The 17,045-nt window shown below is 30.6% G+C and overlaps 2 protein-coding genes across 2 annotated transcripts in view; one reads left to right on the top strand and one right to left on the bottom strand.

Annotated features, from left to right (window-relative positions):
- Window positions 1-8,124, bottom strand: part of LOC106458971 (chloride intracellular channel exc-4-like) — a 39,013-nt gene extending 30,889 nt beyond the window's left edge. The window contains exon 1 of the mRNA XM_013918541.2: window positions 8,047-8,124. Coding sequence (XP_013773995.1) covers window positions 8,047-8,124 — 78 coding nt within the window. The remainder of the gene's footprint in view (window positions 1-8,046) is intronic.
- A 6,360-nt stretch (window positions 8,125-14,484) lies between these two features.
- LOC106459081 (cullin-5-like) overlaps window positions 14,485-17,045 on the top strand; it is a 46,446-nt gene continuing 43,885 nt past the window's right edge. The window contains exon 1 of the mRNA XM_013918666.2: window positions 14,485-14,522. Within this exon, the coding sequence (XP_013774120.1) occupies window positions 14,505-14,522 (18 nt within the window). The 5' untranslated portion in view covers window positions 14,485-14,504. The remainder of the gene's footprint in view (window positions 14,523-17,045) is intronic.

The raw sequence follows: 17,045 nt of genomic DNA, 5'->3' as shown, positions 1-17,045 counted from the left end.
TGGGAAAAGGTGCAAATTTTTGCCGTTGTCTTAGAGATGGTATCTCGAAATTTTTCATTGCCCTATATTTAATAAATAGGTTATACTACGATGAAGTGGATATAACCTGGCCTAACATATAATAAGGTAAGTTATAGGTGTGGTGTTACTCATACTGTTTACCACTGGATCGAACCCCGAATTCTAGCTAACATAACGAGCACTTTTTTTTTTTTTTTTTTTTTACGTTTGCACAAAATCCTTAGCTGTTCATATTGTTTAGAACTAGTAGTTCTCACGTAAATACGGTTATGTCAGAAATAAATCAACTCTAGGAGTCCGAGAGAGAAACACTACATCAGCATTTGAATCGGTAAACGACGACAGCTGAGTCAGAAGTTGCCTCCTACTCACTGCGTATGTGGATTTCACGGTAATGACAGCATGGGCGTAATAAAAAAAAACTAAACCGTTTCTTACTTATCCGGACCCAACAAACCATAAAAAAGAAGTCTTATTTTGTAATGCAGAATATTAAATCTGATTATTTCTCCGCATGGCACATTTTAATCTGCGCTTGAAATAAATAAAGAACAAGAGGGAATCCTCAATAGCCGCGGCACTTGAAATTCTTATAGGCAGGATTATAGTAAATTAATGATAAATCAGAGACTTTTTAACTGCTATATTTTTGTGCAACAGCAATACCAAGCAGGTGGCGCGCATATATCGGATTCGATTTTATTACTCATCACGATCTCCACCAGGCTACCCTCAAATTGAAATTCTTTTAGGCAGGATTAGAGTAAATTAATATACGAGACCTTGGGCGTGGTCAAACACACCAATCAAAAGGGTTTGATCTCGGGAGTCTAAAACTATAATTAAATCTCAAATCGGTCAAGAGATGACGAAACTATGAGCTAAAAGTTTGTACTTGAAAAAAAACTTAGAACCATTCTATGAGCCGCTATGTCGCGGCTAAAAAGTAGCGGTATACAGAAGGAATGCACGCGCACATGTGTGGAGGAGGGGGACATTACGCATGAATTTGAAGCATTTTTACTAAACTATGTAACTCGCAAGTTTAAAACTGAAATTACAGAATACTCAGAGTGGTAAATTTTCACAGTAAGGCCTTATGCATCTATATATTTCTGATTATGAGAAGTCTGAAATATGTAATTGCTGGTATCAACACATTTCAAGCACTGATTGTGATATAACTACCTGTGGCTAAAACATCTTTGAAATAATTAAAATGATTCTGAAGCCACATCATGTCTGGTCATGCTCTATCTAACAACCATGCATCTTGACAATAGTCCTGCAGCATACTTTCCATTGTAAAAAGTTGTGTTATTACACTGTCATGTCCAAAGCACACCATTGCCTCCTTACTAGCTTTCCATAATTCCTCTAGTCAACAAAGACATTTCCCAGTGTCTATTTCAACAGACTGATTGCACAGAAACTCGTAGATGCTGCATGTGATGAAACAGCATGAATACCCATTTCATTCTCCAGCTGCTTGAGGTACAGTTGAATGGAAGGTATGACTGGAAGCCTTATCTTGGTGAACCCTACTTTGTTTATCATGAGTCCAGAATGAGATTCTTCTTTAGTATGTTATGTGCTGTTGCCTGGGGTACAAGGATAGTTTTTGCCACTGACCTTTAAATTTTTAATTATCACCTGTTAGAAAACACAGTACTTTTGCTTACCAAAGTTGGGGTACAACTTCTTGCAGGTCTTCATACCCTACACTACAGTGATCCATACTCCTTTGTTTTCCAATGCCATGAAGTACAATGAATATCCCTGTCTTAAAAATTCTAAATTATTGATCTGAACATATCTTTACGATGTAAGTGAATGAATATCTTGTGAAGGCAAGGGCTGTTACATACCTTTCCCACAATCAATTTTTAGTGGCATTATTATCTAAAAAAAAATGCTAAACAAGGTCAAAATGGAGTTCTGATGCATGCCATTCCACTGCAACCTTATACTGTCTGTGGTTGTCATGTGACATGCTTATTTCTATATTTAAAATAAGCATAATTTAATGTACTCAACTCTGTAATATTCTAAGTAAAAGTCCAAAAGAAGTAAGAAATATAAAAGTAAAAGATCTTTTGTCAACACAAAGTAAAAAACAAATCCTACACTTGGATAAAAGCATTAATTTTTTTAAGTGTAAGTATTTGCCACTTTCAGTAGTGTGGTTGTTTAAACAAGGTTCACTTATGTGCACGTGATACTGGTGGCATGAATAGAAAGATGGTAATTAGATATAAGTACTAAAGTGAAATTTGATCCAAATATTCAATCTACAAGTTAAATACTTATCCTATGATTTCAAACTGACACCTTACTAGAAAATACTTCTCTCTGGACATGAACTGCAAAAATAATGAGAAATAAATATAGGAACAAACTAATTTTAATTTTATCATACAAACAAAGGTGAATGAAGTAAGAAAATTACTATTGTGCTTTACCAATTAATACAACAGTTATAAAAAAAAATTCACCAATTTATAGTTTAATCCTATTTCTATGCAATTCTTCAAACAACACTGGTAAAATATCTAAAAATTCATACGCATAATACGCTTATGTATATCTATATAAAAATAAAATTATTGAAATTACATAAAATGATAAAAACCCTGTAATTCAAATGCTTTCAAAAGGTCCACCCTTCAAAAACACTCGGGTTACAGGGTTTTTATTATTGTATATTAAGACTTCTTGAACCTATGTTTTTTCTGATACCATGATTAAAATTACATATATAGCCAAGAAATCCTAGACAAAAAAATAAAAGGATGAAGAGCTTCAAAAACAGTTTTCGGTTACTTAGTTTATATTCAGTTTTACTAAACAATTTGTACTGTAACTGCTAAGAAAATGGCTAAGTTGGATCACATAAAATTTAGTTTATCAGTTGCTTTATAATCAGCCTACATATCTCTAACTTATTACAAGAAGCAAATTTATTGACCACACTAAAACAATGAGTGGAAGATTTTTGTCTATCTTAACATGCATGGTTGATCAGATCTTGAAACTTTCTAGGTGTCATGAACTACACTATACACTTCAATGACTAAAACTGTATTTTGATATCATAATTGTAACAGCATAAACCACAAATATTTCTACATTTTGTTATGCTGATTACAAATTTTTCTTTTTCTTCAAAAATCTATTAAACTCTACCCAACAAAACACTACATAGTCAGCGTCCTCACTGTTTTTTGATGTATCTTAGTTAAATACTAAGTAAAAGTATTACAGCAGAAGCACTGTAGAGTATTTCATTGTTTAAATTGTTTCTTCACATACACATTTTATAATTTGCTGAAATAATAAACACAGAATTATAATGTACAATGGCCAAAGTAAAACTTTCAATCATATTCATCTCAACATTATCACATCAAGGTTTGTACACAGAGTTACACCAAAGTTACAGTTTACCACCTACAAAATGATCTGGTTTCATTGTCCAATGATGTACAACTTAACATTTCTTAGTGACCAACTTTCCAAGAGCTACACGTACAAGTACATTATAAACAATTATTATTACTTCTAGTGGATTTATAATAATAAATAATACAGTTCTTTCAGCCAAATATTCAATTACAATGTAGGTTAGCCAATTAGTATAGTCATATTTTTAATAAAATGCAAAAATTAACAAACAGGAAATTGATCATAAAATCCACAAATATTTCAAAAAAAGTGAGATGACAGGTAGCCTCGGGGGGGGTCTAGATTTATCACATAGCCCTCAACATCAGTCACAACATTACCCAAACTAAATCTAGCTTTTGAAATTAATATGTTTATATTTATGGACAACAAAAGTTGACTTCAAGTGTTAATACATAATTCCTTGAAAAATACTACTTCCAAACTTATTATTCTCCACTATAAACATACAGGTTAAGAATCTCACTTTTGATTTAAAAATATTTAGCCATATTATTCGCATACATTGGAAAAAATGTAACAGTCAGATACTATCCTTTACTTATACTTCACATAATAAAAAGTTATTTTTGACATTTTGAGTTGAGAGGCTTTCATATCACCTCTAAGGCTTAACAATATCTCACATTTACAAGTGAGTTCCATATTCTTGTAAGTTTTACATCTGTCAGTAATTTAAACTCTACTTCCCAAACTATTCAAATGAAACCCATCAAAAGTAAACAGTCCTCTCTCTGAGTCTATTTCCCCTAAACCAGACTATAAGAATAGCACATTTTATCTGTCTTTCTCTAGATGTATCTATGACACCTGCTTACTTAATCTTTGAACCCTGATCAGACGCTTTACAACATCTGACCCGATAAAGAACTGAAAGCTTCCAACAATATCTGTTATTAATTAAAGTTCCTCAAAAGTTCCTTGAACCTAGTTAATCTCTTCTAATCTGTTGTTTTAGTATCATATCTCTTCATGTATAAAAGTGAAATTTATTTTGTAAATGAGCAATAAAACATTAGTAATAATTTTACATACATTATAAAACAGGAACCAGCTAAACATAAAAAAGACAGTGACAAAATATCATTTGGTCTAAACTGAGACCATTTTTTCGTTAAATTCAACTTAAATTTCCCATAACACCTATTAGCCTATTCAATTTTTTTAATATTGAGATTAACTAAATATATCACATCAGACAAACCAGTTCAGCATCTTATAACTAACCTAACAGCACCTGACTTATGCCTTTAAAGTTTTTTTTCTTTTTTTGAAAGCCACGACTATGCTTCTTAGCAAATTGTTTGAAGTTTAAAATCTCTTTCTTCTTTTACTTTGAAAGAATTAACAAGCTTAACTTGGAAACTCAAAATTAAGTTGCTCTTGAGCTGTTATGTAGACAGATCACCAATCTTGAATTTCTACGATATGAAGAATGAAAGAAGGTCAACAGTGAATGATCAGTATACATGCTGACTAGATAGCATCTAAAGACTTTTGCTTATTACTGTTTTTTCAAAGCATATAAAAATGAAGACTTCATCATCCAGGAATTTAAAAAAACAACCATACTAAAATAGCATGTTATTAACACACTACACATATCAATTTGGTAAATAAAAATAAGTAAAATTACAAAGAATATTGATATAGAAAACACTTATATTTAAGCTTCCAGACAAAAATATTACCAATAATACTCAACCAAGATATTTCATTGCCACACCAAATTGAAATGATTATAAAAAATTATTTCTAAACCATTTGATCCTTCAAGGTTGCCCCTGCACACTCACCCCTGAGAAAAAAGTAAAAGTTTGAATCCACCCTTTGTTTTCAGGAAATTATTAATTCCACTTTTAAACTTTTATAAGATGCCAGCTTCGCCTACTGCTGATGGAAACTCATTTCATAATGTAATCAATCTTAAAAAATGAAACTGTCTTAACTCGACTCTAGCCTGTCTTTTTCCAAGCTTAAACTAACACCTTGTCCAATTGTCCTTCTAGTAGTATAAATATTCCAAGTCATGAATAGCTATTAATGGTTAAATAGGCAAAGAAACTAGAGTGGATGCAAGTGTCCACAAATTTTATTCAGCGCATTTCAAACAACATGACACATTTATAGTTAAATAGTACAAGATAACACACACATTTTTATGTATGGAAAATTATTTGAAGTGTTAAAAAGTTGTCTAATTCCTAATGAACTGTAATGGATTAAGTATTTAGATTTTTTACATATATATATTAGTGAAAAGAGATGGGGTATCTTTAGTTTTCAGGTCTTACTGATACCCCACTATATAGTTGGAAATGACCTTTAATTGTAGTAATTGCAATATAACACATTTAATTATCATAATTTGGATTATACATTTAATATACAGGGGAACCCACTAAATAACATGAGTGAAGAAATATCTTTGCATAGTGATGCACAAGTCACATTAAGGCAGCACTCTGTTGCTAGTAGTAAAACTAACAGAATTGATGATGTATTTATAGACATATTGATCATAAGCCAAAAGAGATAATTATATCTCCACACAACTTAGTAGTTAGGCCTCATTTAGAGAACAGTTTTTAGTCTCTTTAGTTAGAAAGGGTACCAATTTAAAAGAGGTTTAAAGAAGGACAACTAGAAAGATTCCAGGGACAGAAGGGTTATAATATGGGGATAGTTTAAGCTCTTATTTTCTTTTAAGAAAAGTGTAGAAGATGACATTATTGAACCTTACATTATTCAGGAAATCACCAAAATAAATACCTCTGATTTCTTTGTGCTGAACTCAAGAGACAATATCAAGAAAAGACAAAACATTAAGATTTGAGAAAGACAGGCTAGGATCCAGTTAAGACATTTTTAACTTTCTAACAGTGACTGGCTCAAGGGCCAAGCTGCCATAATAAGTAATGAAAGATGAAACGTTGTAAATGTTTTAGAGAGGAATTGACAATTCACTGAAAATAAAGGTTTGTTTTAATTTTCCCTTTTGTCTGGGGGGTGCCTGTTCAGAGAAAGCCTTATAAGACCAAATGATTTTTCTAAGTTTCCAAAATCAATATGTATATATCCAGTGATTTGATTACCCATATAAAAAAAATATATATATATATATATATATTAAATTCTTAAATGAACAGTTATAACCTACTGTAATGAACATGATAATTTCTAAAGGTTAATTTTGTTCTAAAATGATCTGATAAAACACCTTCAAAATTGTTATCTTTTTTTCATAAATCTTTGGTGTATGTCATTACTTTATACTAAACCTATAAAAGATTAATAATGGTTGGAGACAGCTTGAATGGGTAATGAAGAACTATAAAAGATTAATTTTAACCTTCCTATTATAAAAGGCCATCATGATTATGTATGCCACACTGCAGACATATATCTGTGGTGCAGAAAAAAATAACCTTATCACTAATTTCATTGTCAAAGGTAAGCACTTTTTATTTGTCAACTATCAAAAATTTTCATCAAGAATTCATCTGTTCGTACATACTGATTTTAGAACTTATGTAAAATAGAAGTTTTTAGTATTCTGTGGTGTATATATAGCTATAATCTTACCAAAATTAGCTCATCAGGTCATTAAACATGATAGTTTTGAAAATTTGTTATTCTTCTTGACAGTAATGCAATTATGGTTGCACTTGCTCAATGATACTGTTCAAGTCTGCGAGAAAAGTATGAAACAAATTATGTAACATAAAAATATTTACGAAAATACTACTTCTTCATTAAATTTAAAATGCACGAATGAAACTAATAAGTCTAAAAGCTTTTAATGATAAAAATCAGGCTTAAATAATTGTGGTGGGCAGGCACAAACAGCCTATTGTGTGGCTTTGTGCTTAACAGCAAACAAAAAATATTTACTACATAAAAAAAAAATATGGCCCATTTTGTGCTTCATACACTGACTGTATCCAATTCCTAGTGAAAAATGTAAGCTGCTGTTACAACTGGCGATATATTTTGCTCATCTCTAAAAGAACTCCATGGATTCCCTTCAACTTCTATAATGACAAACTTGGGGAAGGAATTGAAACTATAAGGGAAAAACGTGAATTTTTAATATTTTAAAATAGTACTAACACGTGAAAAACCTTGGATCATTTGAATTTTAAATGTAAGTAGGATATTCCATTTTCTGAGTTACACTTACACACTTATATTTGTTATAAGTTATAGCTTATGTATTTCGATTTTTTGGGTTAAAAATAAAACGTATGTAACATAAATAAAACTCGTCTTCAGTCACACGATCGGGGTTGCACAACTTCCCTTTAAATTGAATTTGAATTCATCGTGTCAAAGAAGATATTGCAATGCAATCTCACATTACAAATTTGAACAAAAACGCAAAACTTCAATGGTTATAAAGCATTACTAAAGTAAATATTAGGCCTACAAACCACTTATACAGTATGCTTCTAAATTCTAGTGTACCGGTAGTAATGTAGGCTAACTTGCGTTCAAAATACGAAAGTAGTAAAACCAGGGCGGTACTCCTTTCAAAAGTCGAACAACTTCATCACTTACCTTAATTATTAGTTCAATTTCAGGAACTTCTTGCAAATCGCCATCACCTGGATTATCATTCTGCTGGTCGTCTGCCATCTTAAATAATATACAATTCAGAAATATTTAAGATTTAGCTTTAACGTAGTTCACTAACAACGTTCCTCAACAATCACAAAGTCAAGTAGAGCTTTTCCGCTCTTCTTGTCAATTTAATACGCATGCGTATATTTTACGGTTAAAAGTTAATATCCTAGACGTCGCTCATTTTTAAATAATTAGTTTAATACATTCCGTATAGTTTATATCAAATTTATGTATATATTATTTATAAACAGTTTACAAACTATATAATACTTTTCGAGGTAAATTTATCAACTAATTGATTCAATTGAAATGTACATGAGCGGTAAGTTTATAACTAATTATAGAAACCTTTTTTAAAAAAGATACCATGCTTCTTAACTTACGTAACAAAAAAGTGCTAATTGGCCTTAATTTTGAAACGATAGATCAGACTGAAGGAAATGAATATAGCACAGTACTGTTCTATGTGTTAGTTCCACTGTTGTTATTTTATTATTGTTTTCAAAATTACTGTGTTTCTTAGAGTTCTAGGTTCCGACTCAGAGAGGCACTCTCAAACAAGCTACTTAATTATCCCTTTCTCCATTGCACACGCCACGTGGATTCAATAATTTTCATTTATAAACGTTTTATAAATGGAAAGATGTCTCGTAATGTTGTGAAATAGTTGGTTTTCTTGCAGGCACATCAGATAACAGCTAGGAAATGCTATACTCTTTGCGCTCGAGATGCCGTTCCCAATGTGAAGCCTGGCTTTTTGTGGTGTTAGTTTCTTTTTGTTTATAAAGCCAGGTCTAACACTGTGTTATGCAGACATACCATGCATTTTTCTACCTTTTCATTTTGATGTGGAGATTTTCTCTTACCATTTCAATACATCCACTAAACACACTTGTCCTTGTGTTTTGTATTGTGTTCTTGTTTTGGTGTTTCAGTGCTAAATACATATTTTTGATTTTTGTATTGGGTACTGTCTCTTTCTGTTCAATAAACTCAGTTCCAGCCTGGAAAGAAACACAAATCAAGCTCAATGGCTCTATATCTTTGTATCCCCAGTTATCAGGTTCTAACTTACTACTCTGAGGTAAATCCGCGTGCTAGAAAGTACACACTAGTCAACAGTACCCATCACCAACTTTTGGACTACTATAAATGAATAGTGAAATTTAACCAGTGCTTTTATAACCCATCCACGGCTCCAAAGTGCAGAACGCATTGTTGTGACAATGGGTTGTGAACCATGACATCTTAGATTTAACGTCTGACACAATAACTAGTAGGCCAAGCCTGGTTCATCAAACTAAAGAAACATGAAAACTCTAATGCCATTTTGGAAGCAGTTTGGTTTTCATAACTGATATTAACATGTCTTTTAATCTGTTGGTCTTTTATAATCACGATCTTCTCAAGATCAGACATATAATAATAATCCTAAATTTTATTTTATTTTATTTAAAATATACATGTTTTTTTATATCAAAATATGATAATAACTAAGTATTTATCATAAAACATATTTCCCAAATAAGTTTAATACCTCAAATATATTCTAAGATTTTTTGGATAAATTTCATTTTTTTTTCTTTAGGTAAATAATCCATTAATGAAACAATGAATTTTAATCAATATACATAATATAATTTGAACATTATATTTAATTAATTATTCTCATTACTAGATATATACCTTTTAGTGCTTATTTGCGTAGACAGCTTCATTTGAGCAGAAGTTAATATTAATTAAATTTACGTAATATGTATTGCTTGTTACTTAAGATATATATTACCTTTTTCAATTATTTTTTTTATATTAGATCTTAATGCTTAGTTTTCCTAAAGTTGCTTTAATATCTTATATTTTTTCATGGTATAATAATATATTTTTTTTTTTTCATTCTAGATGTTTCTAGACATTTGTATTATTTTTAGCTGGAAGAAGTTTAACGTATCATACGGATAACAAGGGACCATTTAATTCTGCAATGTTGTCCTTGCACACCCTCTCTTGAGAAAATAAAAATTTAAGCCCATCAGTTATTTTTCAGGAAATGATCAATTTCTCTATTAAACTCCTCTAAAGTGTATTAGTCTCCACTATGCCAATGACATTGAATTCCGTCCATAAGACAATCACTTTGTTAGAAAAATAAATCTGTTTCGATGGAGCGTACTTTGTCTTTTCCAAATCTTGAACTTGTGTGATCTCATATGATTGTCTTCAGAAAACAGTTAAAAGAAACCAGAGGCATTTATCCTATAGGTCTCTTGTATAATCTCGTAAAGTTTAAAAATGTTATATCTTACCTTTCTTTTTCAAGAGAAAATAGGTTAAGAGATCCTACCTGTATGAGATAACCCTTGCGTACGTGTACGTAGTATTCCAAGTGGAGCCTAACTAGTGATACATAAAAAAATGTTATCACCTATTTTGACTAGTAACAAATGCGTCTATATATATACACCTTAAAATTGTATTAGTTTAATCACAAGCAATAGAGTAATCATATACTAGAGGGAAGGCAGTTAGTCAACAATACTCATCGCCAACTCTTGGAACCCACTTGTCTGAATGAATTATGGAATTGATAGAAATTATTCGAAGTAGGAAGCGAGTACATCACCTCACACTTTTACAGCAATGGGACGCGTACCATGAACCCTTGGATTCACAGCCCAGGCATAATAACTACTGGGTTACGATGGACATTTTCTTTAGTATTTTACTTGTTTTGTGGTTGAGTGTTTTAAAGATATTGAATAGTTAAAAAATATATCGTATGTGTCGAACTATATCATTGTAATAGCACATTTTTATACGGTACTTATTCTCTGTTAACGTTCAGCCCTCGCCAAAGAAGTTCTGGACTGAAAAAGTTTGAAAACTCCTGTTTTAGACTGTGTTTCTAGAAATGGTATACCTATTGCCAAATACATAGTCATTCTTGCTCATTTGTTTTGCACAGCTTTTGCAGAAACTCCCTGAATCAAATAATAGTAAAAGTTCTTATTTGAAAAAAAAGGGTCTGGATTTTTAATTGACGTACTTATTCAGAGTAAACTGTATGATATATTATTCTTGAGTTTGTTTGTTTTAGTGAGAAGCTACGTCTGAGATCTGTCTACTGTGACGAAATGAACTCCGATGTTAGTATTGTAAGTCTGTAAACTTACTGCTGACCCACCGAAGGACAATATTACTCTTAGATGTGTAAAATATATTTCTTGACTTTATAGAAAATATAATAGTTTATGGTAATTAATTTTAGAATAATGATTACTTTTCAATTCTTGCAAACATAGAAAAGGAAAGCATATAAAAGAATGACAATTATTATTCATTTAATTATTATTCATAATATATATTCATTAAATATATATACGCATAGACATTTGTGTATGTGTATGTGTGTGGGGGTGGGGGGGTTTATACCTGCAGAAGTAAAAACTTTGTCGCTATATAACAACCAAGTTTTGCCAAAAAAAAAGGTTAGGTTAGGTTAAGAAAAGGTTTGACAACTAGAGAAACCTGATCATCCGAGCCCTTTCGTAAGATAGATCACATTCTTTAGGGTTGTATTGGGTGAAGAATAGGCTTGAACCATGTTTAGTTAACTGATCAAAATATTTTAATACTATTTCAATTTTAAAATGAAAGTGAACTAGAAAAGAATAACAATTATTTTTCAAAAAAATTAATACAATATCTCCTAATAAAAATATCGTTTAATTTTCTACTTTCATGTTGTTTTTAGTTAATTCATTATTGACATTGCAATTACTCCCAGTGGCTAATAGAAAGATAGATAGATTTCTTTCGGTGGAAACATTAGACAGCCCAATGTGGCTGGCTTTGTTCTATAAAAACAACCAACATATTCGCTTTTATATTTTACTGAAAGTTACTCTGACATAACTGTTTTAGTCTATATTTTGAGTTTTTTACTGCTATTCTACAAGGTAATGCCCCTAAATTAACGGTTATTCCACCTAAAATAAGTGTTTACCATGTATTTCAAGTGTTTTTTACTGTCATTTCACAAAGAAATACCTTTAAATTAATGTGCCCACGTAAAATATGTTTTATGGAGGTATTTCTAATTCATTTATTTACAGTCATTCTACAGAAATGGTTAAGGCACATAAAGTAATTGTTTTGCCATTTATTACAATTATTTTACAGTGTCATTCAACAACGAAATACTTTATAATTAGTGTTTAATCCATATACAATAATTATTTTATTATATGTTTGAAGGTTTTCTTTATATATATATATAAGTCCACAGAGGAACACTTCAAATAGTTTATTCACTTATTAAAATAACTTATAAATATAAATTTCGTCATCGTCAGCTGCATGGTCAGGGTCAGAGCTCTAGCGCTCAATCAAGATCATCGCAAAATTTAATTGTATGTGTGTTTTATAGTGTAGAACAGGAAAGTGCTATGTGCCCCTTAGTTAAGATTTGGGTTTGCTAATTGGCAATTAGCCGACTTTTTTTGCTGGGAAAATAGCACGTGACGACCAGAAAGATGAAGCTATCTTTCCTGTCGGAGAATCGGATAAAAGTCAGGGGCAGCCGCTCCCCCGAGCTCAACTCCCAATGGACACTGATTGTAAATGAGAAGTGCATTTCTTGCACAAAGTTGGCTTTATTTGTATATTTTGTTTTGTAATTAAGCTAAAATTTGTCTCTCTAGGAAAGAATTAGATAAAATATGAAGAGCAGAGAGAATTGCAAGTGTTCTAAGAATTTTTGTAAGAAAAACTCTTATCTTTTAGAAACATTTTAGTAACTATTAAGTAAACTTTCATCAATATTAGTAGCTTTCGTAGCTTTTACGCTACTTTCGCTTAAGTTTTGATTTGAACTGTTGAGACCTTTAAAGTAACATTAAAACTTTACTTTAACTAAGCTATATAGTAAAGCACAGCTTACCAAAATAACAAAACGTTACTCGCTTTAAACATTAAATTCAAAATGTTGTTCTTATGAAGAAACTCCGAAACATCGTTTTTCATTTGTATTGTTGTTACTAAATTTGTGATTTGGATTTAGCTTTGTGTAAAAGTAACTTTAAATGTGAGCTTCAGTTCCAGTTAATTGTTTTGGGAGTTTTACTTTTCTTTCCAGTTTAGAGTTTAGTTTAACATAAAGAGAAGACACACCTAGCTGATAAGAGCTATAAAATAGTTATCAGTTTTCTTTTATCAGTTCGACACACATCACTAGACATTTGCCGTTTGTTTTTTGTTTTTGTTTTTTATAATTGTTTTATGTTGTTTTGAATAAAAACTTTTCTGTTCACTGTGTATCTAAAAATAACGACGCTTTATTTTCGACAATCTGATTTTAGATCAGAGAGATCGATAAACTCAGTAGGCCAGTATTTCACGAGCTTCCGGTTAAGTAAAGGGCCTGACTGACCACTCTACGGGAAAATCGTTTTATTGGAGATATCATGATAGTAAATAACGTTACAAAATGTTACACCTTTTCTTTGCTTCTATTTTTTAGTCATTTTCGTGATCTGTAATAATTTAAGTGGCATTGTTGATAGCTAAGTTCGTAATCTCTGAGTATCTAATTGCTATATATCATTTGACGTCATTAAGTTGCATGTCCTAAAGTGAAAAGCAGTCTAACTTGTGTGTAACTCATTATAAAATAAATTTTCTACAACAATTTGCAAAGAATTTCGGTAGACAAGCGATGTTGGGATATGTTATTTATTTATTTATTTGTAGTTAAACACAAAGCTACACAATGGGCTATCTGTGCTGTGCCTACCACAGGTATCAAAATCCGGTTTCTAGAGTTATAAGTTCGAAGACTTACCAATGTGCCTCTGGGGGCTGTTGGGAAATATTTCACAGTTAGCAGTTGAAATACCCGTCAACTGACAAGGAATGTTTAAACTTAATTATAACAATGCAAGTTTAACAGCAATAATATATTTCAAAGTAATAACTTGAACATAAACTTTATGTCAAAATTTTAACAAAGCTTGCTGTTGTTTGTAATTAAGCACAAAGCTACACGTGTATTAAAACATGGTTTCTAGCACTGTAAGTCCGCAGACACATCGCTGTACCACTGGGGAGAATATAACAAAGTTTCTTCATAAACAGCATTTGCAGTTTGCTTTCCATCTACCAATAATAAAGAATTTGAGGTGATCCCACCCTTGGACACCCTACATCTCATTGACCATGAGAAAAGCATGGTTGATAATAGTTAATGATTATATTTTAAGGTAAAACGAATTAGTTTTTAGTACTTTATTTATCATATAGGTAATTAATTATTATTTTAAAGCAAATTCGTTAAATATCTACTTATAACTAAAACTGCTACTAGATGGCAATATGACGAATTACTTTAATCAACAATGGCGGCGATGTTGAAGGTTATAACTTTTTTATTTAAGTTTAATATGTATATATATAAATATATATGTAATTTTTAGTATTTTCTCAAAAACAGGAAAGAGCTACTGTTTTAAAATGTATACATATGCGTACTATTTGTATAATTACTATTATATCAGCTTTGTTTAAAAACGTTTGCCTAAAGCCTAGTTCTTATTCAATTTCAAGTTATTGTATTTGTATTAAAACTTGTACTGCTAGCACTAGCAGTAGTACTATTAATCATATTACTAGCATTACAAATTAGTGTATTACCAATACCATTGATTAAGTACTAACGTTAGTATAGTAATAATACAATAACTGTTACACCACAGCCTGTCAAAATATATGTGACAGCTCGTAAAATTAATAATAATAGCAACACTAAAACTTAAACAAGTTAAACTTAAAGCCCAAGTTAGTTGAAGCAATTTGAGGCTTGAATAAATTAAGAACTAAATCAATAAATGGCAGATTTACAGTTCAGTGAGCAGAGCATTTATCCTCAAGGTAACCCACTTACTCAGAATATCAATTATCAAACTATATTCAAATTTAATCATTTGCACAAGTATACCATTTTGAGTTCCAAACAACATGATCAACTTCAAGTCATCGGGCACTATCTTACAAATACATACTCAGTTATGTTTGTAGAAGTAGAATTATTATATCTTCGAATTTTTTGAAGTTGTTTTCTACTAGATCATTCTTGAGTAGATGGTATGTTATATATTTTTTTTTAGTACTGAGAAAGATATGTTTGGAATTGAAGTTGCACAAAAGCAATTGAATACTAGATATCATAACACTGTTACCTTTGATGTTTTAATTGAAACAAGTTGTAGAGCTAATAAAAGTAATTTTGCTGATTTTTAGAAAGCCAAATTCCAGTAACTGAATAGAAAGAGAAATATGATGCCTAAACTAAATGAAAAAAAATATTAATCAAACTTAGGATTTCTTCATTATTTAAGTTATCCTAGCTTAAAAGAAATGTATTTCTTTTGCAATTTTTATTTAAATCAAAAACATATTCCCCAATGGATGAATATAGAATGTAAAAAGGTCTTATAAGAATATGAGGATGCTGTGGTTTATTGAAATGAAGAAAAAGAAGTCAAAAAGGTTTTAAGCTTAAAAAAGAATTATTTGGAAGTCTTCTGCTCAAAATATAAAATTTAATGTGAACTTTTTTGTGCTTATGGTTACTGTGTGAAAAAAAAAAAGATTCAAGGATGATATTGATCCATAACATTTTAAAAGAAACTGTATGTAATTAAAAACATCAGAGTAATGCTAACTTTATTTTATTTTTCATAATAGAGATGAGATTCCCAAGCTGATATACTTGTTTAAAGGTGTGGTAGCCAAATTTATCTAAATTTTGAAGAACTTCTGTAGAGTTAGTGGGTACTTATTTTTTTTTAAATCTTCTTGAAGATTGCCAAAACTAATGACTTAATGGCATTACATAGACTGTTATTAATCTACAATTAGTAATTTCAGAGAAATACAATTAAATGACCAAGTTATTCACCAGTAACATTTTTTGAGCAAATGAAGATCAATGAATATAAACTTTGTTTTTTAATAACCCTCTCTCTATCTCTTTTTTTTTAATACTTCTCATTGATAGGCAAGTGATATGTTTATACCTTCAGAATGTTCAGCTAAAGAAATTTTTCATGTAAAGCTAGATTGATTTTGACAAAGGTATTAGTCAGAATTTCTTAATGAATTAGTGCTAGTTAAACCACTGACATGGGAGCTACTTAACCCTCTCCAGATGGGTCACAAGTCAAAGGCCATGTCATCTCATTTGTTGACTTACATTCAAAGTTTTATTGAACTACTATTTCATGAATTTATATCAATAAGTTTGGTATCAGACTGTAGATTATAATTCAAATGTTAGTATTATACATTACTCAATTTCTTAATTTAAAAGTGAATATTAAAAAAGCACTTAAACATCAATTTTTATGTGTCATGTGGTATGTTGAAATTACCAATATTGACAAGCTATAATATAAAATAAGAACCTCGTATCTTTTCTATTTGCTGAGATAAATTATAGTGGAATTCTAGGGTATTGATATAGTAATTTATGATTTTTGGTTATTCAACTGTATATATAAAACCTAAAAAAATTATTTCATTTCATATCCTCCACATGCAAAATTGTAAAAGGCTTAGCAAGCTACATCAAGCAGCAACCAAGTACAAAGGTCGTAACTAGAAGAGAATTGTTTGCTCTATTTTATTTACTGTTCTATGTTTTAAGAAAAATAAGTTTACAAAACTTATTTCTAAATAGTAATAATCTGTATACATATATAATGTATAATAATGGAAATGTGACTGTATTTTACAAAATACTAGTCGACTAAAACACAGCCAAAACAAGTCTCCTTGTAAGGACTGAAGGTCAGTTTTATATTATTAGATATGGTAAAATGGAGAGCACATGTATTGTTAGCCAGGCACGAATGAAAGGTCAATATAATAAAAATAAT

This window comes from Limulus polyphemus, unplaced genomic scaffold, assembly GCF_000517525.1.
Source record: "Limulus polyphemus unplaced genomic scaffold, Limulus_polyphemus-2.1.2 Scaffold25, whole genome shotgun sequence".
NCBI classification, from domain to species: Eukaryota; Metazoa; Arthropoda; class Merostomata; order Xiphosura; family Limulidae; genus Limulus; species Limulus polyphemus.
This window is presented reverse-complemented; position numbering and strand designations above follow the sequence as displayed.